This window comes from Carettochelys insculpta, chromosome 9, assembly GCF_033958435.1.
Source record: "Carettochelys insculpta isolate YL-2023 chromosome 9, ASM3395843v1, whole genome shotgun sequence".
NCBI lineage: Eukaryota > Metazoa > Chordata > Testudines > Carettochelyidae > Carettochelys > Carettochelys insculpta.
In genome coordinates this window covers 62,701,358-62,728,327 of record NC_134145.1, presented here as the reverse complement: position 1 = coordinate 62,728,327, position 26,970 = coordinate 62,701,358, and the positions used below count along the sequence as shown (strand labels likewise).

At 43.0% G+C, this 26,970-nt stretch overlaps 1 protein-coding gene across 5 annotated transcripts in view; it reads left to right on the top strand.

The window, feature by feature from the left end:
• Positions 1 to 26,970, top strand: part of KIFAP3 (kinesin associated protein 3) — a 109,410-nt gene that overhangs the window by 78,666 nt on the left and 3,774 nt on the right. For 2 of the 5 annotated variants that reach the window (XM_075003018.1, XM_075003021.1), the window contains exon 19: positions 679 to 778. The exons of 2 other annotated variants lie outside the window; for them this stretch is intronic. In XM_075003018.1, the coding sequence (XP_074859119.1) occupies positions 679 to 778 (100 nt within the window). Of the gene's footprint in view, positions 1 to 678; positions 779 to 10,802; positions 10,829 to 23,032; positions 23,044 to 26,970 lie in introns of all 5 variants that reach the window. One more of the 5 variants, XM_075003024.1, reaches the window with a different exon arrangement.

The following is a 26,970-nucleotide window of genomic DNA, read 5'->3' as shown; positions in this document are numbered from 1 at the left end:
CATGCACTTGTCTGACATGTTTCTCATTTGGGGATTTTGACGCATTCAGCAGATGGTGTAAGTGAAAGTAATTTCCTGCTCTCATCTGTAAACCAGGTTAGGCTCTGATTCCTTTAAGAGATCCTAGTGACTTTAAACACTTGCACCTACTTTTTCTTTAGGCTTATTTTATGAGACATTACATGAATGGGATAGTGGGGGCAATAGGTCATGAAGGTGCCTCCAGGAACTACCTCAGAAAAGGGTAGGGAAGTGTGGTGGTTGAGGAGGTTACCTCCACATTTTTTATTCGCCTGACCTGGAGGATGGTGTTTGGCTCTTAACTAACTTCTCCTCTGGTCCCACTGCTGTGATAGAATGGGAAGGACTGGACCTTGTACATCTCTTCCCGTTCTGCTGGCAATGGTGTGTGGCATATGGCTCTGACCTGTGGCCTCTCACAGTAGCTGTGAATTGGGCTGTGAATGGTGGTGTCTACTTCAGGCTTCAGTGAGTCTCTTTTCTTATTGTGCCAGGAACTGGCCTTGTTCCTTGCTGGCTGTTATTGATCCCTAAATTCACACAGATTGCTGAGTGGCGTGTGTCTCGGATAATGCAGCACTTGCTGTGTGTCCTGATTTTCTGGCATCCTCCACATGCTGCCGTTTCTCAACCTCTTTGTTTCTCATCTCTCCATAGATGGTCTGATAGCCCCTGATGCAGCAGTGAGTCCAGGTTTCTTCAGTGATTATCATCTCCAAAATGGAGACTTAGTTGGGCAACATCCCTTCTCTGGCAGGTAAAGCTCTTTTTGGAAGGAACTTATGTAATCAGAAAATTACTAATTCAGGATTTTTTTCCTTAAATGCTTAATTAACATTTTTTTTGACTTGAGTAACTTTTTATTCGATTCCAAAACATAAGGCTTTAAGAGGGTTATATTTTAAAAGTGTACTTCGGGGGATGATTTACATTGAGAAAGCAGGTTTTTGGAAATCATAGATCAAAATTTCATGAGATTTTTGTCACACTGGAGGATCCAGTTTGCCTTTTGAATTATACATTTCTGTTAACACATTAATGAATGTGTATTATTTCCTGATAGCTTTCCAAAGGCAATAAAAATGGAATAGAAAACTTAAGTGTACAACTCATTATATGTTATGACAATTATTCAAACACTATTCAGGCATCATTGTTTGGAAATGTCTAAGGAGACGCTAGGGGATTTGATTAACTAGCAGAATTGTTACCAGTGTTCTTAAGCTGTTAAAAATAAGTTTCTCAGCTGTCAGGATTGTTTCCTGACTTTACTCAATTTTCCTAGCTAACACTCAACTTGATTACTGATGTCACATGCTTTGAAAATCTTGTGGCTGGTGAAAGACATCTGCTTTTTGGCTCGACTAGTAGGTTCCTAGAGCTTTTGGAGACATTTATCTGAATTGCCCTCCCTTTCTGACCTTTCCTCTCATGTCATCTTTGCAAATTGTTCCAGTTTGGATCTTTGGACTGATTATGCTCACAAGGTCAAGTAGGAAAACTCCCTCTTCAGAGAAGATGACCCTTCCCTATCCCTCATGGCATCTGTAGAGTTTAGGAAGGGCTTTATTTTATGGGATTTGTATGCCAAATCGTGACAGATAGGCAAGTGTGAGAGTGCGTGCCAACAGAAGTATTTCCTGACCTACACTATATAGTAATTCTGTGGAATTCACTTCTGCAAGAAGTTAGAGACCTGATGCCACCCTTTATATACTTGTATTTTTTTTCTCTGCATGTTTCCCCCACCCAGACAGAACTGCTAATAACTTCAGTAGTTATATCTAATGTGTAAACAAATTCCAGCATGTTGTATATAGTGCAAATAAATCCCAACTGTGAACATACTGTGACTACTGTTTCACAACAGATGAGTTTTAGGTAGTAGAGTTGGGCTAGGTAACTGTGCTCCTCTCTAAAAGAGAACGTGTTAGAAAGCATGTAGGCTCTTTTTCCCTTTGTATTCCTATATATCTGGAATTCCAACTGCATGGCTCTTTGATATTACTCTTTAAGGAGCACTCAGTTTCAAACCCTTCAGGATTCTATAACTTTGCCAATGAACTCCGTGGTTGGAGAATGTTTGAGTGTCCTTGGGCAATTAGATTGCTGAACCTTCAGTTTCAACCTTCTATCAGAAAGAGGGGAAGGGCCTCTTTTGTGAGGCTCTGGATCTGATCTCCTTCCAGCTAAAATACATCAAATATATTTCAGAAATAAGATGTATTTCTAGAATGTCTTTGTACCTATCCATAAAGCATTAGAATCTGGGTACCTATTTAAACAAGAGGAATACCAATTGTAAAATTTGATAGCCCTTTGTGTAGGATGCAGGCAAATACATTCTGATTTCCAATTAGGATTCTGTTTCTGGGAGTGCTTTTCATATGATTGTCCCTGGAATCATCCACCATAACATTTCATTCAACAACATAATTGGAAACAGCATGTACGATTACAAATGTTCTGTCCCATTTACAATGCAGAGGGTCAGGATTGTTTGCTATAAGAGACACCAGGAGTTGGGCAGCAAATCCTGGGTTTCAGACATGTGCCATTATCGTTTTGAACTTCTTGGCTCCAGCAGCCAGGATTTCCTGATGCTTACAACTAATGTAAAATGCATTAGTGCTCCAAGGCATGAGCAATAGAATTGCCAGTCCCATGAGTTCGAAGGTTTCAGTCTCCCTAAATTTGAATTGGTGTTGGAAGGTAAAGTCGTATTTGCAAGAGAGCCTAATTAAAAATAATAGCAGCTAGTCAGGGTTCTTTTCATGTATTATATAATGTGCACTTCATCCATACCATAACACAATTCCGGAGTATTTTTATGCTTATGTTTTAAAGCTAACAAGAACCGTATGTTAAGGATTTTTTTTTCTTGGAAATGAGTTCCAGTTTTTAATAAACCAAGGCTGCTTGTTGTAAAAATGGTTCATTTTTCTATTAATTATTGGATAGTTTTCATAAATTAGATTAAAATAGGATGCGAAAATTGCAATGGTCCAATTTTTCTTTTTTTTTAAATCGTCAATATTTAATTGCTAGGAGAAGGAATGGCCAGCTGACAAAATGATGCATATTTTTATGTGCTGAGAGTCTGTTTGCGTCTCATATGTTTGTATTTGTTGTGCTTTGACCGGCATAGATGTTCTGGAATGAATCAGAAGAATTCTGTTCACTTGATGATGGAGGTTGCTGAGGGAAGGATCCAGATCTATCCAAATTAAAACCGTCCTGTGAAATCTGAGACAAGTGATGACATTAAGCTAAAAATGAGTCAATACCACTTGGCTGTGAAAAATCCACATTTTCCTTCTCCTTCTATAGTAATATCACAAAGACTCTTAAAACTCTACATGTCCTATTATCATGAGGCTCTTCTTCCCTGCAATTACAGCATGCGGTGCAGGACATGAAGACAGTCCTTGCCTCAAGGAACTTGTAAACTACACAGAACATACAAATTGGATACAAGGGGTTCATTTTTCCATGACTTTGCTCCTCTGAGTGTTTGCATGTATGAAAACAGGCCTAGCTGGTATTGGTGCCCATGATGTAATTGCAAAGAAAGGCCCAACTAGGATTTAAGTGAGCTGTGGTAGCCAGCAGTTGCACCAAGCCTAAGGGATTTGGTGGCAGCATGGCCAAAGAAATGAGCCCACCATGAGATGTTCAATGGAGTACAACTGCTCACCAGTTGCCAGCATAAGCTGTTTCTGATGACTGCACAAAGTGACCCAGTCTACACTGGCTGTCTGTATCAAATCATTAGACCAGCCTTGTTACAGAGAACAACCAGAGGCAAGGAGGCATTCATTAGCCAACAGTTTGAGGCTGTAGCCTACTTCCAGTTGATGGTCATAGGCAGCCTCTTCCTCCGGAGTATCATCCGTAAATTTCCATGCATGAGCAAACGCTGGACGAAACCCCTTAGTCATGGCTGCTTCAGCCACATAGGATGAGCACAGCCAAACAAATAGCCACTATAAAACAAGTGACTTCCTCTCAGTTACTGTGGTCTGGGCTCTGTTCCAGTAAACGCTGGAGCTGCAGCCCTACAGCTGTTAAGGGCACTTATGCAAATGGGGCAGGTGTTGAGCCAAGAGCTTAACTGGAATCCAGACTGGATTAGATATAGTAAAGCCTCAATTTAACGGACTCACAGAGGGGAGGGGTGCCTATTAAATTGGACAGTCCACCCCTGCCAGGCCCCCCCAGCCCTCCCGACCCCCAAAAACGACGGCCACTCACCAAAGCTGCCACCATTGGAGAAGCTGCCAGAGCCCGCTGCTGCTGTTGGAGGAGCCGCTGTGGCCCACTGCTGCACGGGGCTGGAGCCGTTGGCCCCCCCACTGGAGGAGCCACCGCACGTGCCTCCCACTAGTGGTGGGGTGCTTGCAGGAGTGCTGTCTGCCTGCGTATGTGCCCCATCCCTGTTGGGAGGAGCACATGGCAGCAGTTGAGGACACAGTGGAGGGTTCAGCAGCAGTGGCTCAGGTAAGTCACCTTGTTTGGGGGGAGGGGGGATTAGAGGCAGGATTTAAGATTTTATGGGCCCTAATTAAGTGGACTTGAAACAATGCGGGGGGTGGGGGAGGGCTGCAGGCATCTGTTGTTCCTGAAGTCTGCTAAATTGGGGACCATAAAATCGAGGGTTTTCTATACTTTCAGGACCCTGGCCTGTATGCCTTATAGCTTAGGAACAGGCGTGTCTCATTCTAATGTAAGTCCAAGAAATAGATATGAATAATGACAATCGCAGATTCATTAGATGAAAAATGTGTAGGGCATAAACTGTCTGTCGTTGGGGTTTTTGTACTTTCTTCAGAAGCATCTCATATTGATCACTGTCAGACATGAATAGTGGGCTAGATGGATTGATTCCTAGGTCCGAGTATTATACCTTCTTGAAGAGATCTAGGTAAATGCTTGTAGGCTAAAGCTGGATCGCCACCTCTGCTGTATTTTGGTTACTTGGTGCTCTGTCTGCCTCTCTCTCTCCATCCAGTACCTTTAGCAAGCAGACTCTGTCAATTTCTGTGCCTGTCTGGTATGGGGCTCTGGGAAGAACCTTGTCAACAGTACAACAGGTATTTACAATGGTGACAAAAGTGAAGAAACTTTCACTCCACATTAACATGTGGCAGGTCACACAGCTAAGACTTCGGCATTTAAGTGATGAGCAGCCCTGATTGTAGGGATCCAGTACATTTTGGAAGAGCAGCCTAGAACTAAAAATGGTCCATTTCAGGTGAGTTAGTTTGTGGGCTTATTGACTTCTGTTTGAAAGACCTGTTTTCTCAGTCATTCAGGTCAAGTCTAGAAGGAACCTCCAGATTATCTAATCTGACCTCCTGCATGTAACAGGCCACTAGCACCACACCACACCACACCAAGCTAACAATCAGAATGTGATCTAAGGCTAGAGCTGCAGTACAGCGAAAAATCGACCTGCTTCTGGGGTTTCATTTCATACACACACACGAAGTGATGCTCCCAGGGGTCAATATTGACCCTGTACTCCTCATGAGAGGCAAGGAATAAGGAAGGTTGACTTTTTGCTATGTGGACAGACATGGAAGTCGACCGTGGATAAGTCAGTTTTAGTTATGCAATTTTAGGTGCACCAATTGCATAACAGCGGTTGACTTCTGTCTCTAGTGTAAGACAAAACCTTTGTGTTATGCTCCTCGGGAGACTTAAGTATGGTGAGCTGCAGGCAGAGATCAGGAGGAGCTGAGCTGCATGGAAAAAAGAGGACTTTGAAATGGCAGGGACTCGATTAAATAAGATATAGCCAGTTACGCAAGCTTTTTAATGGAAGTATGTGTCTCTGTGTGGTGCATACTTTTAAGTAATATTTTTAGTATAACAACATAAAATAATTTCAAACCTAAAGGAGTAGCATGCACATTTTCACTTCAAGCTTCACTGGGCCAGAATGCAAGCAGATATGTTTTCCATTCAACTGAGAAGGCATGGCTGAAGGAAGTTGTTTTAACCATTTATATCCAGGTTTTTTCATTTGATGGGAACAGATTCTTCTTCAGGTGCTGCTCCCTATGGTGGTTGTATTCCACTGGGTTATGCGCATGCACCATGTGTCTGGAGATGGAGAATTGAAAATAGCATCTCATGGTTTTAATGTACACCATTGGTCTCACCTTGTGTCTGTGCCCAAAGGGATAAAGGGTAGTTTGGACTGACCATCTCTTCAGTTACTTCTCACCACCATGCGACTCAGGTCGGAACTTCTTTGTGTCTGTGGCTTTAATTTCATGCCCTAGCTTTCCTAAAGAGTTTAATATCTTGCGCAGCTTATTGATACAGTGTTTTATTAGATTTTTAGTGTTAGATTAATCTTTTGGGGGAACATTTTCCCCTCTATCCCGTACGGGTACTGGACTATGTCCAGGACTCTGGGCTTCAAACTTTGTATTTCTTGCCCTCCATTGTTCTCAGTCAGTGAGAACAGCCAATGCTCACATTGCAAAAGGAGAGGTGTCTGTTGCTTGTTTCCCAGCTGCCCCTGAAAAGACTGGAAACTGACTTTGAAAGCACATCATGGAAAGAGCCATGAGGCCTTAGTCAGACCTGATCAGAGAACGATTCTCCCCTCAACTCATACGTGGGCCTGATTCAGCAATGTCTCCCCTATGAGGAGGCACTCTTAGTCTCACACAAACATACCCTGGATCCTTCAAAAGCAATATGTACCGGATCTGGCAGTTCTTCAAGAGCCGGCAAGACTGCCATCTTCATCTTCAAATAAATCGGTAACCTCTGTTTCCTTTCCCCTTGATGAATTCAGGCAGTCCCAGGATCATCTTTGTAGAGTTGGTGGTGAATTACATATTCCTCTTGAAAAGGATCAAGAATTCCAGCACAGACTCCTTGACATCCTCCACCCTGCTGGATCAAACAAAATAGTACTCCCTGTTAATGAAGCTATAATGTAGCCAGCGAGGACTGTTTGACATACCCTTGCCACCTGTGCTCTCATGCCCAAGAGATTTGAAAAACACTATTATCTGGAGGTCAAAGGGAATAAATTGGTGGGTGTGAGTGTGTGTTTTTCATCTCTTCTCCCAACTCTTTGCCATTTTGGAAGCTGCTTATACTACCAAAGACTGCTCTCCAATCCACAGTTGATGCTGCTGATGCTTCATGTAGAGCCATGGTTATGGCCATTGTTATATGCAGTGTGTCAAGGTACCCTAGAGAGATCCAGAACACTGTGGAGGACCTCCCCTTCTATGAACCACAAGTCTTAAGTCAGGAGACGGACAATTTCCTTCATACTTGTAAGTACTCTGGGGCTACACTTTTCTTTATGGGAATACATATGTCTGTAAATTCTGTTGATGATCGCCATCCTCTACACCTATGATTCAACAATGTTTTTCATTAGAAGACCTATGACCCATCACACAAAAAGTGGAAGGTTCAAAGAACCCATTTTGCTGCACTTTTGGCAACTGGCTTGGCATCCTATTCTCAGCCCCCGGAGACATAAATTTTTATGAGAGCATGAGAGCTGCAAGCCACTGAGCCCAACATTGTGTCCTTCACATGCCATTTTGAGGTCATCTAGCATTCTTTCATGGTACCTGGAGTGCAAGAACAATAAACTAACAGGTGGAGAATATTATTCCTTCTGCCAATACAGTTGTGTAACCCAGACCTAGGTGTGGTTCACTGTTCCATGTAGTGGCACTGACACCAGTTACACAGAAGAGGAATATCTCCTCTACAGCCTTAGTTGAGAGCCACATGGCTTTTAGCTTAAACTTTTGAGGCTCCTGCACTAAGCTCCAGAGTTTGCAGGTTCAAGTCCACCTGTGGGCAGTTACATTTGCATTCTGCTCTTTCACAAACCCCTTCAGCGATCCCTCTGAAGAGACTGTTCTCAAGCAAGAAGTGGACCTCAGATTAGAGCAGGAAGCAATAGAACATGTTCCCCCTCTATACTAAGTGAGTAGCTTTTTCTTGACATTTCTTTATACCCAAAAGAAGAGCAGACAGGCAGACCACTTTGTGACGTCAACCACATCACCCTCCTCATTCACAAACTCAAGTTGCATATGGTCGGGCAGGTCTCTATAATACCATCTCTAGAAAAGGACACATGGTTTATAGCTCTGGATTCTTTCAAGTAGATATTCATCCTGCTCACAGATGCCTCATTAGATGCCTGGTGGGCTCCAATGATTTTCAGTACAGAGTGCTCTCTCTCAGCATAGCAATCACCTCCAGAGTTTTCATCAAAGTGTTCTCAGTAGTGGTGGCTCCTGCCAGACACCTCAATCTCATTGTTGTCATCTGCCTTGACAACTGGCTCCTTGTTGCTAAGTCATGTCAAAAGTATGCATGCTATACCTGCTCTCTTCCCCGGGGGTCATTGTGAATTCCCTGCAAAATCTATCCTTGCCCCCACAGTCATCTGATGAAGTGGTCTTACCCATGAAAGCTCATGATCTAATAAATTTGTTAGCCTCTCAAGTGCTGCAGGACTGTATGTTTTTAGGACTGCTATCCTATAAGTCATGTTTTAAAGTTTGCTAAATACCCTGGAAAAAATGAATTGTACACTGGAGTGAAGACACGCTCTACGTTCTCACCCATCTTCAAACGCTGTAAAACCCAGCCTGTAAATGTCTGCAGGGTGGTTTATACATCATGGACCATGTTGCAAAACTAGCCGCTACACTCAGCTACCCTTGCCCATGTCCCAAGTCATTTTATGGTTTGCTTTGGATCAGAAGTACCTGAGCCATCCAGTTTAAACTCAAATCTGCATCCAAATCTGAACTCCCCAAAGTCTATACAATTTGAATAGGATATTGTGGTTCAGGTTCGTCTTTGGGACCATCCTTTGAACCTCTGGCTCCCTGCTCCATGTCTTTTTCTGTCCAGGAAGCCATCACCTCAGTGATTGTGAGCTATGATGGCAGATTCTCTTTACACTGCTGGTGTCTTCGTACTACACACCCCTTTGGACTCTGCCTCCATTTTTAAAGGTGTGTGGTAAAGAGTCACTTATTAAATGTTTGCAAAAGTGTTTTGAAAGTTGTTATAACTAAATATTACATCCATACATGTGCATACACTAATATCCCCCATATTAAATTCCTTTTTGCTGTGGTAATTGTAGCTATATTCTTTTATGTTTGTTAGACTTACACGAGACCAACTGCATTGTCCTAGTACCACATATTTACACAGCACTCTAGCTTGAATTTGGCTTCTTAGGAGGAGACCTGCTTCATTCTCTGTCCTGCAGAATCAGTTTCTGAAGTAGGGGAGTGCACATTCACTGAGGCTGGAAGTAGGGGGAGGTCATTCTAAAAATGTTTGTCTTTTGTGTTTAAAGCCCTTGCTGTCAAGGCCAGTTGTCATATACTGGGTTTGGAGAATGGTTAATATTTTTTTTCCCTTTGGGTCTTCAATTCCTATCAACTCAGCAGCTGAGCAGAAGGTTAGTTTATTTCTGAAAGCCATCGGTTTAGTATTGACCGGCAAAGCCAGCTGCCACAGAGCATAGCCCATGCCCTTGCAGGCAGGGCTAGCTGTCTTTCTAAGTAGAGGCTGCCTGTAGAGTGTAGTTTGTTGATATGGGTTCATGTGCTGCAGATTTCCTAAAAGTAACAAGTGAGATTTCAAACCAGATCTGCAGCAAGAGATGGGTAAATACTCACATCACCCATTAGGAATAATAATACCCATGATTTCAAACGCAAGCAGTTGTGCCAAGATCAGCGTGCTTTTTTTTTTTTAAATGTGGAGGGGGGCGCTGTTCATAATTATTATGGGATGACGTTCTTTGGCTGGTGTTACGCAGGTGGTCATCCTAGATGATCTAATGGTCCCTTCTGGCTGTAAGATTTCTGAAATAATACCAAGGCATGCAGTAGATTTTTGAGAGTGAAATTTTGGAAAGCACAGTGCACAGACCTCAAACTGCTCCTATGGAAATCAGTGATAAAACTTAATTGAGTTCAGCAAAAGGGTTAAGCCAGTGCTGAGCATTTATGAAAATCCATCCCTGAATTTCTAAAGAGGTGGATTATTATAAATTGCTAAAACCTGCATGTAAATAAATATAAAATGCCCTTTATTCCTATGCTGATGCTGTGGATATTGTGGAAATCTTGCATGTAGATGAGTTCCTTTATTAATTAAAGCCTCCTCTTCCACATGCAAAAGAGGGATGATGCACGTCTGTATAATGGAGTGGTGCATGACCTTGTACCATAGACATAAGACTGGCTGGCAGGAGAGGCAGGAGAGCCAGAAAGGGGACCACACAGTGTGAATCTGTAGGCTGTGGAGCAGGTCACATAATTTCCTTGTGCAGTTTGTTTCCCCATCTGTACAGTAGAAATAAAGTTTATCTGTTTTGCAAACGCAGTGTAGGACTGAATGTATTAATGGTCTAAAAATGATGTCCTTGGATAGAGTAAACTAAAGCTATAGTCATTATATAGCGCTACCATGGAAGTGTTTGTTGTTTACATTCCCATGTTATCATTTTGCTTCATTTAAACTTAACAAGTCATACGTTTTTGTTCTTGAAATGTGTTCAGCAGAGTGACATTCAGTTTCTACATTTGGACACTATTCAGTTTGCAGTTCCCAAGGAGAACTGAATTAGGTTTTATTAGTAAATTGGGCCCATAACCTTGTAGGCAGGTTTTATTAGATTATCACACATCAGCATTAGCAAATTGTAAATCCCACTCAAAAGAAAAAGAAAAGGGCCTTGAAGAGAGGCTCAGAAGCAGTGAGGTTTCCAGAGGAAAAGGTTTTTATCCTGGAAAAATATTCTAGTATTAACAAAGCCAAATATATATTTAACATACTTAGTATAGAATCAGCTGTGAGGGGTCATGAGACCATCTCCAAGTTTGATACATTTTCATATTCCTGACATGTATGTGACATTAACATCTTGTCTGTTCCTGAAAGCACCATCAAGGAGGCTGATCCGTTGTTGAGGTTCTGACTGTGTCTCATGAAAGGCTGATGGAAAGACTCCCATTGATTTCAGTGGCTATTAAAGTGTACCCTGTGTGATGTTTTTTTCCACCTGATGAAGTGGGTTTTACCCATGAAATCTCATGACCTAAGACATTTTAGTTTCTAAGGTGCCACAGGACTGCTTGCTATTTGTGAAGCTGCAGACTAATACAACTGTGCCTCTAAGATTCTGTGTGATGAGTTATGATGGGGTCTTTCAGATGCAGCATGCAGTGTCATCTTGTTGTTATCGATGCAGTAGGCTCTTAATTTAGATTTTAGGACTTTTTTATGCAGCTAGAGTTAGTCATTGATAGAAATTGGCAATAGTGCTCTGATTGTGTTATAACACCATTTGATCTCACCTGTAGCGATAGGATCAAACCATATTGTTATGGTGTGGGCCTTTTTACACCCTTTTCAAGACCAGAGCCCTGATCCTACAAGAATCTTAGCATATCAGCAGAATCCCAAAGGCACATGGGTCTGACTGTGCAGCACTCCTTGCAGGGTCAGGACCCCGGTACCAAATTAGTGGTGTTTTAACACAGTGGATTTTTCTGTGTAGACAAGCATGTAGGAAAGGCAAGGCGGGACTATTAGATCATCTAATCTGGCCTCAAAAGCCTAAGTGCTACCACATTACTCAGTAAGACACAGTCCTACACTAGCCACATTACTCTGAAAATATATTTATAGTTCAAGCCAGCTAGTCACACTCCAATAAAGACATGTGACTAACGTTGGACACCTAGCTCTAGAGAGGCAGACAGAAGGTGGAAGGGGAAAGAGGCGAAGAGAAGTAAAGTACCTTATCCAAAGCTGTGTGGTGGGCCCTGGAATACAACTCGCATCTGTTGATGTCTAGTTCATTGCCCTGTTTGCTGCATTGCTCTGCATGGCCCGTCACCATGTAGGCTTGTTTTGCAATTGCTTTTGTTTGTGGTGTTTGTTGCACTGAACATTTTGAGTAGTGTGTAACAAATGACATAGCTTAGTCATAAATATTGTAATTTGTAGTCTTTTTTTAGTGAGATGTGGATTCCATTTGGATGGAGACTTGTCACTGAGCTTTTAATCCATCTCAGTTCTTAGATCTATGGATTCTTTGAACCACTTAGGACTTGTGGTGGCTCTTAACTGTTTTCACTTACTTTTTATTCTACTATATTCCACCTGCGTTCTGACTGACTTAACCAATAAGGTTTAGTTGGCTATTAATAATTTAAATGATTGTCAGAACACTGTGGCAATAAGAGCAAGACCCTTGGAATGTCCTACAGCCCTCCCCAAATCTGGGCCTGTCTCTTTTGAAATGTAGCATTAATTAATTCCCACGTTCTGTCTGCTGTTCCTAGCCCTTCCAGATGTGCTGCAAGGAATAGACTGGCTCCTGGGTTACAAGCCATCTGGGTTCTGTAAACTGATTTGCACTTACATTAAACAATAAGCGAACAGAATGTGGACGAGTTATTAAAACAAATATACATTGCCTATAAATCCCAAAGTAAAATATTAAAATGTAGTAAATGTAACTGGAATGTGCAAATGAAGACCTGCTTGGTTTTAATGAGTTTAGCTCTGACTATGATTTTCACCAAAGAAAAGAATTTTTATTTTTCCATAAAAAAATGAAAACAAAAGAAACTATCAAACTGCTCACAGAAGTATCTGAGTTAAAAACAAGGAAACATAATGTTCTAAATTTGACTAGTCCAAACCGCTTGAGCTGCTGTGACAGCTCATAAACTGAGAGTAGTTCTTAACTGGACTCTGTTTTACATTGCCAGAGTGAATTTTCCTAGCAGGAAGTAGCCAGAAGGTTTATTTAGTTTCCAGACTGTGGCTTTGATCTCTCTCTTCTGTCACTACTCAGGTTACATGGCCCTTTTTCACTGCAGTAAATCTGCAACAGTTAATGAGAATAAAATTTCCTCCTCCTCGCTGATCGCATGCTGTTAAATGCCAAACCACAGCCAGCAGCATATTTGCAGAACTCAGCTGTACTGTACAAAACCAGTACAATCAGTTCAATCTTGTTGTCTTTATAATTCATTTTATAGAGCTTTCCTTTTTTAAAGTGACCTATTTTGGCAAGACAAGTGATTGCAAGGCCAGAACTTGGAAGTAAGATTAAAAACTGTTATAAACTGAAGGCGTTATGGGGTGTTATGTGCCAGCATATGCTCATGGGATTAAAAATTAAAATTTAATCCTGAAAAGCGTGACCTTTTTGTCCAGTAAATTAGCGGGCTATTTCTTCAGGGTTACACTACATGTTCAGTTTTGCTGTAGACTAGCCCTTGATATGCAAATTGATTTATCAGATTAATTATGTTTCATTTTTGGCAGGATTTAATTGGTTTAAAATTTTACAGAGGTATACACTTGTGAGCCAGGCCTCCAAGTAATTAAGATTGGTTTTAGATACCATGAGAGTTTTAAATTAATAAATTTGGATTTTATTTGTCTTCTGCCATTCATATTTTCAAGGCTTTCTGCACAGCCATGAGAATGAGAAACTTTTTATAGATATTTGAAGCAGAGATTCCTGCATACCAAAGCTCCAGGGTCCTGTAGTCAAGAAAAAATTCCATATTTGCATATCTCATCCCTGATACTCCCTTAAAAACATTCACAAATCATAATAGAGCACACTTTGTAAATAAGAAAAGTTTGGGGTTCTTATTTGTTTAGACTGTGAACTCATTTTTTTTAATGTATTTGGTCAGATTTGGCCCATGGTTTATATGACCAGTTACATTCTCACAGTATTTCCTACGTGAACCAAACAGTGAATATTACAAATCCCATAGCAATGGTTACATACAGAAGGGAGTTTTTAAAGCCCTTCTTCACATGCTGTGCAAGTCAAAGCAAAAGTGATGGCTTTCTCAGGATTTTTCTGGGCTTTGATTGTCTTCCCGTCTGTTCAGGCCAGGTTTTGTCGTACAATAGCAGGGCTCATGTGTGATCTGAAAGACTAATTGTGAGGCACTGGTTAGCTCACACGGAGCCCCTAGCCCCAGGCTGCCAGCTCTACGGTACTGAGAGATGGAGACAACACTGTTAGCAAGGGACATGATGGCATAATTCTCTGAGAGAGCCATTTTCAAAACATATCTGGGGAGAATTGTTCCCCCCCCCACACACACTTTACAGCATAGCTCTGATCCTGGGGCATCAGTGGAGTCTGGTCCCTAGGAGTAGTTACAGAGAAGCAGTGGTGTTAACCTGTACCTTCGCAAAACAAAAAAGCAGTCCTGCATCACTTTAAAGACTAACAAAATAATGTAGTAAGTGATGAGCTTTTGTAGGACAGGGCCCACATACACTAATAAATTATTTTGTTGGTCTTTAAAGTACTACAGGACTGCTTTTTTGTTTTGTTTCCAATTCAGATGTCTCCCTTTGTAATCTGGTGTTAATGTCTCTTTGTTTTAGAATTCAGGCTTTCAAGTCTTGAACGCTATGGCCTGCTCCATTGAAATGCTCACTGACAGGTTTATGTATATTCAGATTCCTACTGTCTGATTTGTGTCCATTCATTCTTTGGTGAAGTGGTTCTCCAGTTTGTCCCATATACATAACAGAGGGGCATTGCTGGTACATGATGGCATATATCTCACTGATGGAAGTACAGGAGTATGAGCCCCTAATTGTGTAAATTATGTGGTGAAGTCCAGTGATGGTGTCTCCACTGTAAATATGTGGACAGAGTTGGCAATGGGATTTGTTGCAGGAAAATGTTCCAACATTAGTATTTCTGTGGTGTGGTGTGTGGTTGCTAGTGAGAATTTGCCTGAGGTTAGGTGGCTGTCTGTAGGAAGGGACAGGTCTCTCATGCAGGGCCTCTGAGAGTGTAGCATCACTCCATTATAGGTTGTAGATAGTCAATAAAGCTCTGGACGAGTTTGAGTTGGGGACTGTAGATGATAAGTAGTGTTCTGTTGTTAACCTTCTTGGGCCTTTCGAGAAGTAGCTGGTTTCTGGGTGTTCATCTGGCTGGAATAAATGTGTAAACAAGATGGGAGTTCAAAGTACAATAATTGCACAATGGGGTAGCTTCCTGACCATGCAAACTGTGTTCCCAGTGCCTTTCCTACCAAACGCACATCTTGCTTGGGGCATCTTGTGCACAGCCTCAGCTGGAGTATTGTGTCCAGTTCTGGGCACCGCAGTTCAGGAAGGATGTGGAGAAATTGGAGAGAGGGTCCAGAGGAGAGCAACGAGAATGATCAAAAGTCTAGAGAACATGACCCATGAAGAAAGGCTGAAAGAATTGGGCTTGTTTAGTTTGGAAAAGAGAAGATTATGGGGGGACATGATAGCAGTTTTCAGGTATCTAAAAGGGTGTCATAAGGCAGAGGGAGGGAACTTGTTCTTCCTTGCCTCTGAGGATAGAACAAGAGGCAATGGACTGAAATTGCAGCAGGGGAGGTTCAGGTTGGACATTAGGAAAAAGTTCCTAACTGTCAGGGTGATCAAACACTGGAACGAATTGCCAAGGGAGGTGGTAGAATCTCCATCACTGGAGACATTTAAGAAGAGGTTAGATAGATGGCTTTCAGGGATGGTCTAGAAAGTGCTTGGTCCTGCCGTGGGGGCAGGGGGGCTGGACTCGATGGCCTCTCGAGGTCCCTTCCAGTCCTACTCTTCTATGATTCTATGATATGGTGAGGTGCATGTGGAAAATGGAAGAGCTAGTGAAAAGTAAAGTCTTTGAATGAAAGTCTTGGACTTGATTGCGTGTTCTGCCCAAGACCTTGTTCCACTAACGTCCAGAGAGCCATGCTCATTTACACCAGCTGAGGCACTCATCCTGGTTTCCTGAGGCTGCTGTTCTGAGCATAAACCCATCATTAGTGAAGTCCAGCAAGACAGTCAGATAAGTCCCAAACCAGCCATAGTACTAGCCGTAATATTGAGATATTAATATCGCCCATGTTCAGGATGGATATGAAATATTTTAGCCTATTGTTAGCCATTTTGGAAGACTCCTCCCTTGTTTCTCTTGGGTTTTTTCCCCACTGTTTTGTTAGTTTTAGAAATGGATCTCTCTCCTTGGTGGGATGGCAGCTCTAGGAGCCCACTGGAAGGGGAGCATTTTCTGTGGAGATGAGACTTGGAAGCCAGAGCTGTTGGACTCTGTTCTAACTTTGATGCTGTTTGTGATCTTTGTAGATCATTTAGCTTCTGCACCACCTTCCCAGTATGTAAAATGAATGTATGATTCACCACAGGGGGAGCTGTGAGGCTTGTGAAGTAATTTTTGATGGATGCAGTTGCAGATTTTTTCAGGCATTATTGTGCTTGCTGCCAGATTACTCTGTGTATTGTGTGAATATGTTGATTCTTTTGTGTTTTACTGACTCTTCTTTAGCACGATGATAAATTGTTTCATCTTTCTGATGCTTAAAGGTGTTACAGCAGGATCACAATGGGGTTTTGAAATCTGCCTTGGGCTGATCTGTTTTAGGTACTTATGGCCTCTCTATATCTGAGTGCTGCACAGTCTTCAAAGCATTTATCTTCATAGCAACCCCATGTGGGAGGCAAACAAGTTCTGTTCTCTCTTGTGCAGATGGGAGCAGTTCAGCACAGAGTGTCTAGTAACTTGCTCAAGATCATTTGCCATCAGTATCAGAGTAGGGAATTGATCACCAGTCTCGTAAGTCCCAGGCTACCTCCTCCCCATTGAACCATCTTGCATTGCTCAGCAGAGATGATAGGCTACGCTACTTTTCAGCAAGACTTACTGGGTTCTGAATTTAGAGCTTTTGTTTTATGACCATTCAGTTGTGAGATATAGAAGAATGACTTCTCAGCAATGAACTCTAGAGCTCTTTTTCCCTGGATATGGAGCTAGACTCTGGCACATGCTGCTTGTTTTTCCACAGTTCTCAGATTTTGTTCTTGGCCTATAATTAAGTGGCTGGAATTAAGAGCATTTTGTTACGATGCTCTTGGACTTTTTGCTAAATGGCATCTGGAAACTCAAAATCTTTGCATTAAAGCTTGTTCCATTTAATTCAGTGTTGTGAGAAACAGACAGTAGGCCTACTTGGGGTTAACCTGTCCTATTGAGTGACAGAAATAGTTTTGGGTATGATAGATTTCTCTGATGCGCTGCTTCCTGTGAAAGGTTAGTCAGCCAAATCAATGGTCTCATGCCTCCCACTCTCCGCCACTGAAATCAGTTGTTTTGTTAAGGGCAGAAAGTCAGCCCTCTGTTAAGTCAGTCAATGAAATCTAAATCTGCGCATTCCAAAGTGTGCCCAAGTGTGCAAGGGATTGTGTCACATGTTGAGAAGCGTGGTAAGGCATTAGTTACAGGTTCTGCCTGGTTGTTTTACAAAGCATCTTTCTCGTTTGACTGATTGAAATAATTAGGGCTGATGACAGTCACCTGATTTAGGGAGAGCACCTACCCAAGTTCTGGATCTGCTCTTCAAAGCCATGTGACCAGACCAGGCTTTTTACCCAGTTGATTCTGCTGGGATATAAACCATTCCCTCTACACCTTCCTGTCTGTACACACATCTGAAAAAGGGAGCCACTAAAAGCTCATACATAAAAGCTCATCCTTCTCCAAAAACATAAATTAATATGGTGTAGGAAAATCTCTAGCTGGTGGCAGATCCTTATTAGTGATCTCCCCCAGTCAGTTTGTGGATTATTTGTTTTCAGCAGAAAAAACAGTAGAGGTTGAACCTCTCAAGTCTGGCACACTCGTCTGCCAACATCTCTTATCCAGCATGATTGTAGTTAGCTAGACAATTGCTTACCATGGGTGTGGCCAAGTTTCCCATAAAATTTGTTTACAGCCACCAGTCCTTGTTCTCAGCGTACTGTGGCTGTAATCTACCCCAGATATCTTCAAAAAGTCCAGTAAGCAGTGGAAGTTTGCATATGGCTGCTTGACACTGTTGACCTCCCGTGGTCTGGCAAATTCTCTGGTTTGGCACCTCTCAGGTCCTGTGGGTGCCAGACTAGAAAAGTTCAACCTGTATAACTTGTCACTAATTAAAATGGCTCTTCAACAGTCCTATAGAACCTTAGAGACTAACACATTTATTAGGTCATGAGCTTTCATGGGTAAGACCCACTTCAGATGACTGGAATAGAAAAAAAAATATATATATGGGGGCTGGGTGGGCGGAGAAGGGTTACCAGTCACTGGTATGACCAGTTAATGAAGAAAATTAAATCGGATGTGTCCCATTCCTGCAAATATCAAAGGTGGGGAAATTGCCCTTGTAATGCATAAGAAAATTGAGATCCCCACGAAGGCTAAGGTTAAATGTGTCGAATTTGGAAATGCATTTCCCATTCAGATGTCTCCCTCTGTATTCTTGTGGTGAACCCTTCTGTAGAAGGACTTCTGCTTTTAAATTCATTATTGACTGTCCAGAGAGGTTAAAGTGTTCCCCTGCTGGTTTGTGTATTCCAGTTCCTGATGTCAGATTTACGTCCATTCATCATTTGGTGCACAGACTGTCTGGTTTGTCCAATGTACGTGGCACAGGGGCACTGCTGGCACATGATGGCATGTATCACATTGGTGGATGTGCAGATAGATAGGTGTATGAGCCCCTGATGGCAGATATGTTTAGGTCCTGTGATGCAGTGACTTGTAGAGATAGGTGGACAGAGTTGGCAGAGGGGTTAGTGTTTCTGTGGTACAGTGTGTGGCTGCTGGTGAGTGTTTTCTTGAGGTTGAGGGGGCTGTTGGTAGGAGAGATCGGGCCTGTCACACAGGGCCTGTGAGAGTAAGGGTATGTTGCAGTATAAGTTGTCGGTTGTGAGTGATGCATTGGAGGCATTTAACTTGGGAGACAATAGGTGATGGCAGGTGGTGTTTTCCTTGTTGAACCTATCATGAAGTAGGTGACTCCTGGGTACTCATCTGGCTCTGTCAGAACAGCTGTGACCTAATTAGGATTTGTTGCAGCTTGTCTTGGAGAAAAGAGGGAGAATAACAGGTTCTTCTTTTGGAGCTTTGCATCAATCTGTGCCTGTAAATCGGGATTGTAATATCACCCAAGAGTGCTAATAAAACATTTCTCTTTCCTGGCCTAACAATTCTCTGCCTCCAGCTGAGACTCCCAAGCCACTCTCTGGCAGCTTGGCCCAGGCAGTCTGGCTGAGAGGCTCCCTGTCGCTTTCAGAAGAGAACGCATGTTTACAAAATCCCTGTCCACACATGGAGCTATGACTGCTGACGTACATGTCAGCTACATTCATGGTCTCTTGGATCCACTGGATTGTGCTCAGACGGATTTTTAACCCGAAAAATTGATGAGCCACATTTGGGACCTGTTGTGCTCCAAGCTGTCTGCTCGATCTTGTAATGTTGGAGCTGTAATGTCAATTGAAGCATTGACCACTTCTCCGGCTGGCAGCAACAGGCTGCCTCTTACCCCTGGCTTCAGTGGGTGACACTGAAGTGGAATATGTGCTGGGGTTCTGATCAGCGTCCCCCTCACATGCACATCCTGCGACAGGCATTGCACCCCAGGGGCTTGGTGAGGTCAGCTTGTACGGTCCCCAAGAGTGCTCCTGTGAGAGGTTTTTCTCTCCAGTAGTTGCTAAGGGTTGTGGCATTTGGTGAGTCTGTGCTGGGGACTTGCAATGTTTGAGTGGGGTCCTCCAGACTCCTTGCGTACAGCTCCTTCAGGATAACCGCTGTCATTGCTTAGCTGCCACCTACGTGAGCTACCTCTGAGGGAGGGGATGGGGCTGGTTAGTGTCATGCCATTGAAATCATTGGTGTCCTGCCAGCTTAAAAGTAGTGAGACAGGCCCAGGCTGAGAATCCCTGGGAAACTTGCAGTAGGCACCATTCATTTCAAAGGGGAATGCTGCACATTTGGGCCAAAGGTAGAGAATAAGATGAGACTCTGCCCTGCCCTGTCCCCATTGTGAGTTAAAATTGTTTGCATAGGATCTAGTAGCAGGAGGAGGGTAATGCTGCTTGAGCTTTTCAACCTCTCACTACAGGCCTCTGTCCTATCCATTCATGCAGAAAAGGAGGGGAGATTATGTGGCCTTTTATTATAGGTGGGGCTGGTAGTTCAGCCTATTATTGAGGTTGCCTGTCACTTCCCGTTGTAAGACCTTGTCTTCAGGGGCTTATAACTTTGACACGATTTCTCTTTGGACTTACTTTTTGCTTGCTGGGTGTCTGCCTCAGGCTGATTTTTTTTTTTTTTTTTTTTTTTTTAACTTCGCCCAAACGATTTAGTTATTTCTGAGAATCAGACTAAATGAAAATGTTGTTTTACCCATGCTTTAAAAAAATGTGGCAACCTTTTCTTTAAAAAGCTCTAGCACTCTCCTACTGTGGATCAGGGACTTCACATTTGGCAAGGGGGAAGACCCTTTCTATCCCGGATATGCATTTTACTGCCCCTGTGGAAGTCTGTCCTACTTTGGCTGAGTTATAAGCCTTTGAAAAATTGCACATGGCAGTCGTAGTTCACATAAGTTCAGTGCAGAGACAGATTTTAGCAGCGAAATAGCCCAAAGAGTCTGTTCACACTGAGCATAGAATTGTAGGACTGGAAGAGACCTCAAGAGGTCATCTAGTGCAGTCCCCAGCACTCTCAGCAGGACCAAGTGTTATCTAAATCATCCCTGGCAGGTGCTGGTTTAACGTGCGCTTAAAAATATCTGACGGAGATTCTATATCCTCCCTAGGCAATTTATCCAGTCCTGAACCACCTTGATGGGAAGTTTTACCTAATTGTCAAACTAAACCACCCCTGCAGACAGTTTAAGTCCATTGCTTCCTGTCCTATCCTCAGAGGTTAATAAGAAATTTTTTTTCTCCCTTCTCCTTGTACTTTTTTCTATACTTCAAAATTATGTCCTTTTCAATTTTCTCTTCCTCAGATTAAACAAACACGGTTCTTTCTGTCTGAACTCATGGGTCATGTTTTCTAGACCTTTAGCTGTTCATGTTGCTGTTCTCTGGACTTTCTCCGCATCCTTCCTGAAATGTGGGGTGGGCCCAGAACTGGACAGAATGCTCCAGCTGAAGCCTAATCAGCGCAGAGCAGAGAATTACTTCTCTCGTCTTGCATACAGAGCTTCCACTAATACATGCCAGACTAACTCTTGCTTTTTTTGCTGCAGTGTTACATTTTTGACTCCAGTATAGCTTGTGACCCACTCACTGCCAGAGTGGGTGCAACTGAGCAGTAGGATAGCTCAGTGGTTTGAGCAATGGCCTGTTAAACCCAGAGTTGTGAGTTCAATCCTTGAGGGGGTCATTTAGGGATCTGGGGCAAACAGATGTTAGGGATGGTGCTTGGCCCTTTCAAGAGGGCAGGGGACTGAACTAGATGACCTCCCCAAGTCCCTTGTGGCTCTTGGAAATGTGTGTCTCCAATTTTATATATATATATATATTCCTTTCTGCAGTACTCCTTCCTAGGCCTCATTTTGTATGTTTGACACATTGGTCCTTCGAAAGTGAAGTACTTTCCAATTGTCCTCCTTGAATTCCATCCTGTTTACTTCATGCCATCTCTCCAGTTTGCCCAGATCATCTTGAATTTTAATCCCATCCTCCCAAGCGTGGACAGCCCCTCCCAGTTTGGTACTGTCCTCAAACCTGGTAATTGTACTCACGAGACAATTATCCAAATCACTGATGAGGCTATTGAACAGAACTGGACCCTGAACTGATCCCTGTGTAGTACCACTTGATTTTCCCCTTCCAGCTTGACTGTGAGGCCACCCAGCTGATTAGCAGAGTGACCAGCACTAGGTTTTTAGTTCCTACTGGTGGTGCACATTCATACATACAAAAATTTATTCTGAATGTGGATGTAGAAGATTAGCTCCATCATTGATCAAGGCCCCAGCTTGTGTGTGTGGATAAACATTTGCACTGTACTGAATGGAGACCTTTTTTTAAAATGGGTTCCCATTGACTAGTTTAGTGCCTCTCAAAGTCACAGATGGATCTTGCATCAATCTGATTCATGCAAAATACGGAGCTACTGTCAATTTGCTGGTCAGTAGAGCAAGACTAGGATTTGAAGACACCTGTCTGCTAATCCTGGCTCTGACACTAACAGCGTATATGACCTTGACCACCTGTTTTCAGTAGCCAGTTATTTTTGGTCCCTGAATTTTTGGGTGCCAAACATGAGGGGCCAAACAAATTCAGATTTGAGTCCCTGTAGTCAAGCTCTGAAATACTTTCCCCACCTGCTGTGGGGTTAAGTAGAAGCAGTTGCCAGACAGCCTCTGTCCATCTCATTAGGAGGTTGCAGCCTCTTTCACATGTGTGCCTGGCTTCCCTCATCCATCCTGTGTCACTGCACAGTTGGATTATTGCAGTGCACACTGCATGGGGCAATACAGTTTCTTTAAATGCAGTTGGAGACTTGAGCTGATGTAGAATGAGGCTGTCTGTATCCTAAGCAGCATTTCCTGCTGGGAGCACACAAAGTCCATGCTCTGGGTTCTGTGGTGGCTACCCGTGGATTTCCAGATGGATTTCAAAGCATTACTTTTGAACCATAAACTCCCAAATGCCATAGGAGCTTCTTCTCTGAGGGCTGGGCTGTACTTGAGGAATTAGTGTGGATATTAAAGTAACTGTCGGTACCAGTGCTCAGAACAGACTGAACACTGGTGGAGGTGGGGCTCAGGAGTCTTTATCACTGGTATGAAAATCTACAGAGCATGGCTGTGCACCATTGCTGGCCTTTTCTGTAATAAGGGTGCTAATTTTTCAGATGTAGAAGAACCTGCAGAGCCACGTTCTCTGCCTGTGCCATAGAGTTGCCAGCAGGAGCCTCTGAACTGGAATACCATCAGTGTTCCCTCTTATCCGCTGGTCTGATCTAGCCCCATCTTCAAGACCTACTACAGGTTGAACCTGTATAGTCCAGCCTGATTTTAGTTAGCCACATGTGAATTTATCATGGGTGAGGCCAAGTTTCCCATGGTCCCATAAAGCTTGTGTACAGTCACCAGTCCTGTCTCTTGGTGTTCTGTGCTGTTATTTAGCACTAATTTACCCTTAAATGTCTTCTAAGAGCCCAGTAAGCAGTGGAAGTGTTATTAATGCTGCTAGACAGTGTTGCCCTCCTGTGGTTTGGCAAATTCATTAGTTCAGCACCAGTCAGGTGCCCAGGGTGCTGGATTAGAGAGGTTCAATCTGTGCAAAGCCTGCATGTACTCTCAGGCTTTGAGCAAGGGACAGGCACAATGAGAGCAGCTCTATGCAGGGAAGGAGATTTACTTGGTATAAGGATGGCTTTACTAGTTTTGCGTAATTTCCGTTTCAGAATACCTCTTAGGTACCAGGGGCTTAGGACAGGCAAATAATTAAGTTCATTATCAATCAAGGTAATTCTCAATAAAAAATATTAAGAAATCTCTTTCACTCAGGTACATTGGGAGCATTTTCCCCTTTGGCATGTGTTCTTCAGTTCCCCAGTCCTAAAAGCCAATTGGAAAGGTCAGCTGTCATTCTGGGAAGGTCATACGCACCCAGCAGCCTGAGTAATCTGAGAGGTTTTAAGTATCCTTGCATTTAGTTGAAAGTGAAATTTGCTCTGACAGGGCCTGGCAGACCAATAGGAAAAAGAAATATTTGTGCTAACAGAAGTGCATGTGTAGAGACTGTGAGTGTAAATGATGGCTGGAAGTGATTTCAGTCTTAGAAAAAAAACAAACAAATCATTAAGGGAGTGCATAGGGGTAAAATACACAGTTCATATTTTAAAGGGTTTCAAAATGAACCAGCAGCAGAGAGGTTAGCATTACATAACAATTAGTTGTGGTGCCTGTTTAACTCCTTAAGTCCCAGGCATGATGGTAAACCATCCATGGGAAAACAGTGGTGCTTTTGCTGTATGGTGAACACAGTCACCACCTTCTATCATCAAGTAAAAGAACTGTTGGGATTGAGGTGCCTTACCAGTTGACAGATTTGGGCAATTTCAGAAACTCACTTATTCCAGACTCACTGCAATGTCATGTGATTGGTTTCTTTTAGATAACTGTATGTGGTATGAACAAGCTCTTGTTAGGTATCTATTGGAACCATGTGGTAGGAGGTGAAAATGGTGGGGTTAAGAGGATTGGTGGTGGGGGGACGGGAGGCTGGGGTTACTACTTTGATTTCATTAAGATATGCCACTGCCTTTTCAGGACAGGGGTTCCGCACTCCTTTAGCGTATATAAGTCATACCTCGTGTATCAACAGTCCTAATACCAGTCCTTTATCTAGGACTAAGTTTGGGTTTGACTGCCAGTGTAGAAATAAGCCATGAAGCAAGCTCCCTCCGGCCAGTCACTAGTGGGCCTCATAAACCACAGCATCACAACTGGCTCCATCCTTGGCAAAAGCGTGAAAGACTCAGTTGGCTGTGGAAACTAAACTCCTTTCTCCCCCCATCAAGGTGATCTTTCCAGGTCCAGGTTGCTGCAGAATGCAGACACGGGGCATACCTTTGCGGTCATAGCCCTTGGGGTAGCTGTTCTGGGTATCAGCAGAACTCAGATTTGAAGAGCTGGCAAAACACCTCCAGCCCCCTTGATTGTCCACTTTTTGTCCCTGGTGCTCAGCTGAGGGATGGGGAAAGGGCACTCTGCCCACCACTCCTCCAAGACCGTAGGCTGGGACTTTACAAGAGCACTAAACTTGCTTGAAAGCAAAACCAAAACTCTCTGAGGCATGGTCATGGATTCATTTATCTAAGGAAAATGTTTGGATAGTGTACCATTTTCTGGAGGGTGGTGACTTTAATAGACTTTTCTGTTCCTTTTTTAAAAATAATGTCTGAAGTGGTAATCAGCTGATCCACCTCTTTCATTTTTCTGCAGGACACTACCACATGTCAGAACCATTTGGAAATAACTGATGTTGCTCAATATGTAACCTGTAGGGACCTGTACCTAATTACTTACACATTGACAAGAAGGGGAAAAAACTGATTTGCTGAGAATGTAATTGAAACCATATTTTGTGCCTAGCTTTGCACCCATGTAGATACATTTAGAAGCTGTTTAAATAAGGATTACTGAACTAGAATAGTTAGAGGTGCTTGGCAATGTTCTGTAATGAGGAGAGAATGCCATCTAGTGGTTAATAGTACTCATGGCCAGCACAATAACCCGCTTTTTTTTTTTTTTTTAAGTGCCATATATTAGGGTGGCCAAAGCCCATAAGAAACACAAAATTTCAGCAGTGCTAAGTGTAGCCACTTTTGCATCTAATTAGGGGAACCTGCCCCTAGTGGGTACAAATCTGAGGATGCTGAGTTTTCTGTCTTGAGCTAAGTAGCCATGTGGGGGTGGAGTTTCCTCTCCCTATTCCACCATGTAAAAGTTGAAAGGGGCTGCACCTGGCTCTGTTTTATGCAAAACAGGTATAGTCTTTGGGTTTCTGACTAGTTGCCAAAGCAGCCTTCAACTTGCCATAGCAAGGTCTCCATATATACAGGGTCTTCAGCAGCCCTGGGGCAGGGTGGGAGGGGGCATAGCCACGGGCAGTCAGCTCTCAGCACTGCCCAGACTGCAGCACTGCCTCCCCTGCAGCTCCCTCACAGCCACACACGGCCAGAGCAACACTGCCACTGTGTTCCAAAGGAGCCCGGGGGCCACTGCCCCCTTTGCCCCTGCCCGTCCCCTATCAGCAGGCCTAAGTGTGTAACCAACCCAAAATGTTCAGGTTCTCAAATGTGATGGTTCTCTAGTTGACCACAATAATAAATAGTAAATTATCCAAAACTGGTATTACATCAATCACCAACAAAACACTGCTATAAAAATAACAAAATGTAGTACTGAGTTTCCTGTAACAAAGTAGAGAGACAGGGCAGGTGAGAGAATGTCTCTTACTGGGCCAACTTCGGCTGGCCAAAGCAACAAGCTGTTGAGCTACACAGACCTTGAAGTTGATCTGATAAGAGAGATTCCCTCACCCACCTTGTCTCCCTAGTATCCTGGGACCAACACTGCAAACTGTAACACGTTATTGTTTTACATTATAAATTGACTCCAGTATTTGAACTGGGTAAGTTAATATTTTGAGACTTTGTGCAAGGAAAGAAGAAATAATATCCTGAACTGACACTGACTGAAAGGGACACTAGTTAACAAAGTACGGACTTGAGTCTACCACCCTCCCATGCTTTTATTAACATTTTATATATGTTTCCATAATGGATGGAGAATGAGATATATTCATACACATTTTTGCTTACCTACATACAGTATGTTAATAACACTTGAGATTATCATCACTGAAAGCTGACAATCTACTTTTCACCATTTCCCTACAACCTGGTTTGGGGCAGAATGTTAGTAGGCCAGGTCCCCAGTACTGACGTTTGCTGGCATTGGTGTCTGTCTGAAGTGTGAAGAGGTGTGATCCCAGACTGACGCAGCTGGACCAGCTGAAGCCCCTAGTGCAAACGTGGTAATACTGGCAAAATGGCACGCTTATCGGTATGATTTGTTTTCTCAGGGGGGCTGTGCTCAACCGCATCCACACTGGGAGGGCATTACCAGTGTAGTAGACCATTACAGACACCTTTATCTGGCTGTAACCTCTTGGGTGGCTTACATCATCTGACACTTAAATCCTCCATTCTCTGTGATGTCACTGTGGCATCCTTTCAGTATACTGGTTTCCTGATTGGTTAAGCACCAAAGTCCTCATATCCGCACAGTTCCATGTTGCTGAAAGTTGTGTCTGTGACGATAAAGTGTTGGAGTGTGACCCTCTTGGTGCTCTGTTGATCAAGAGCCCTGTTTAGCTCCAGCACAGGCTTTAAGTTAAAGGTGTGTAGGTTATTTGCTGAATCAGGACCTGTGATGTTACCAGTCTGCATGTCATGAGTATCCCATTCTTATACAGATGTGTGCTGCCACAGCCTATAACAGCCATGTCCAG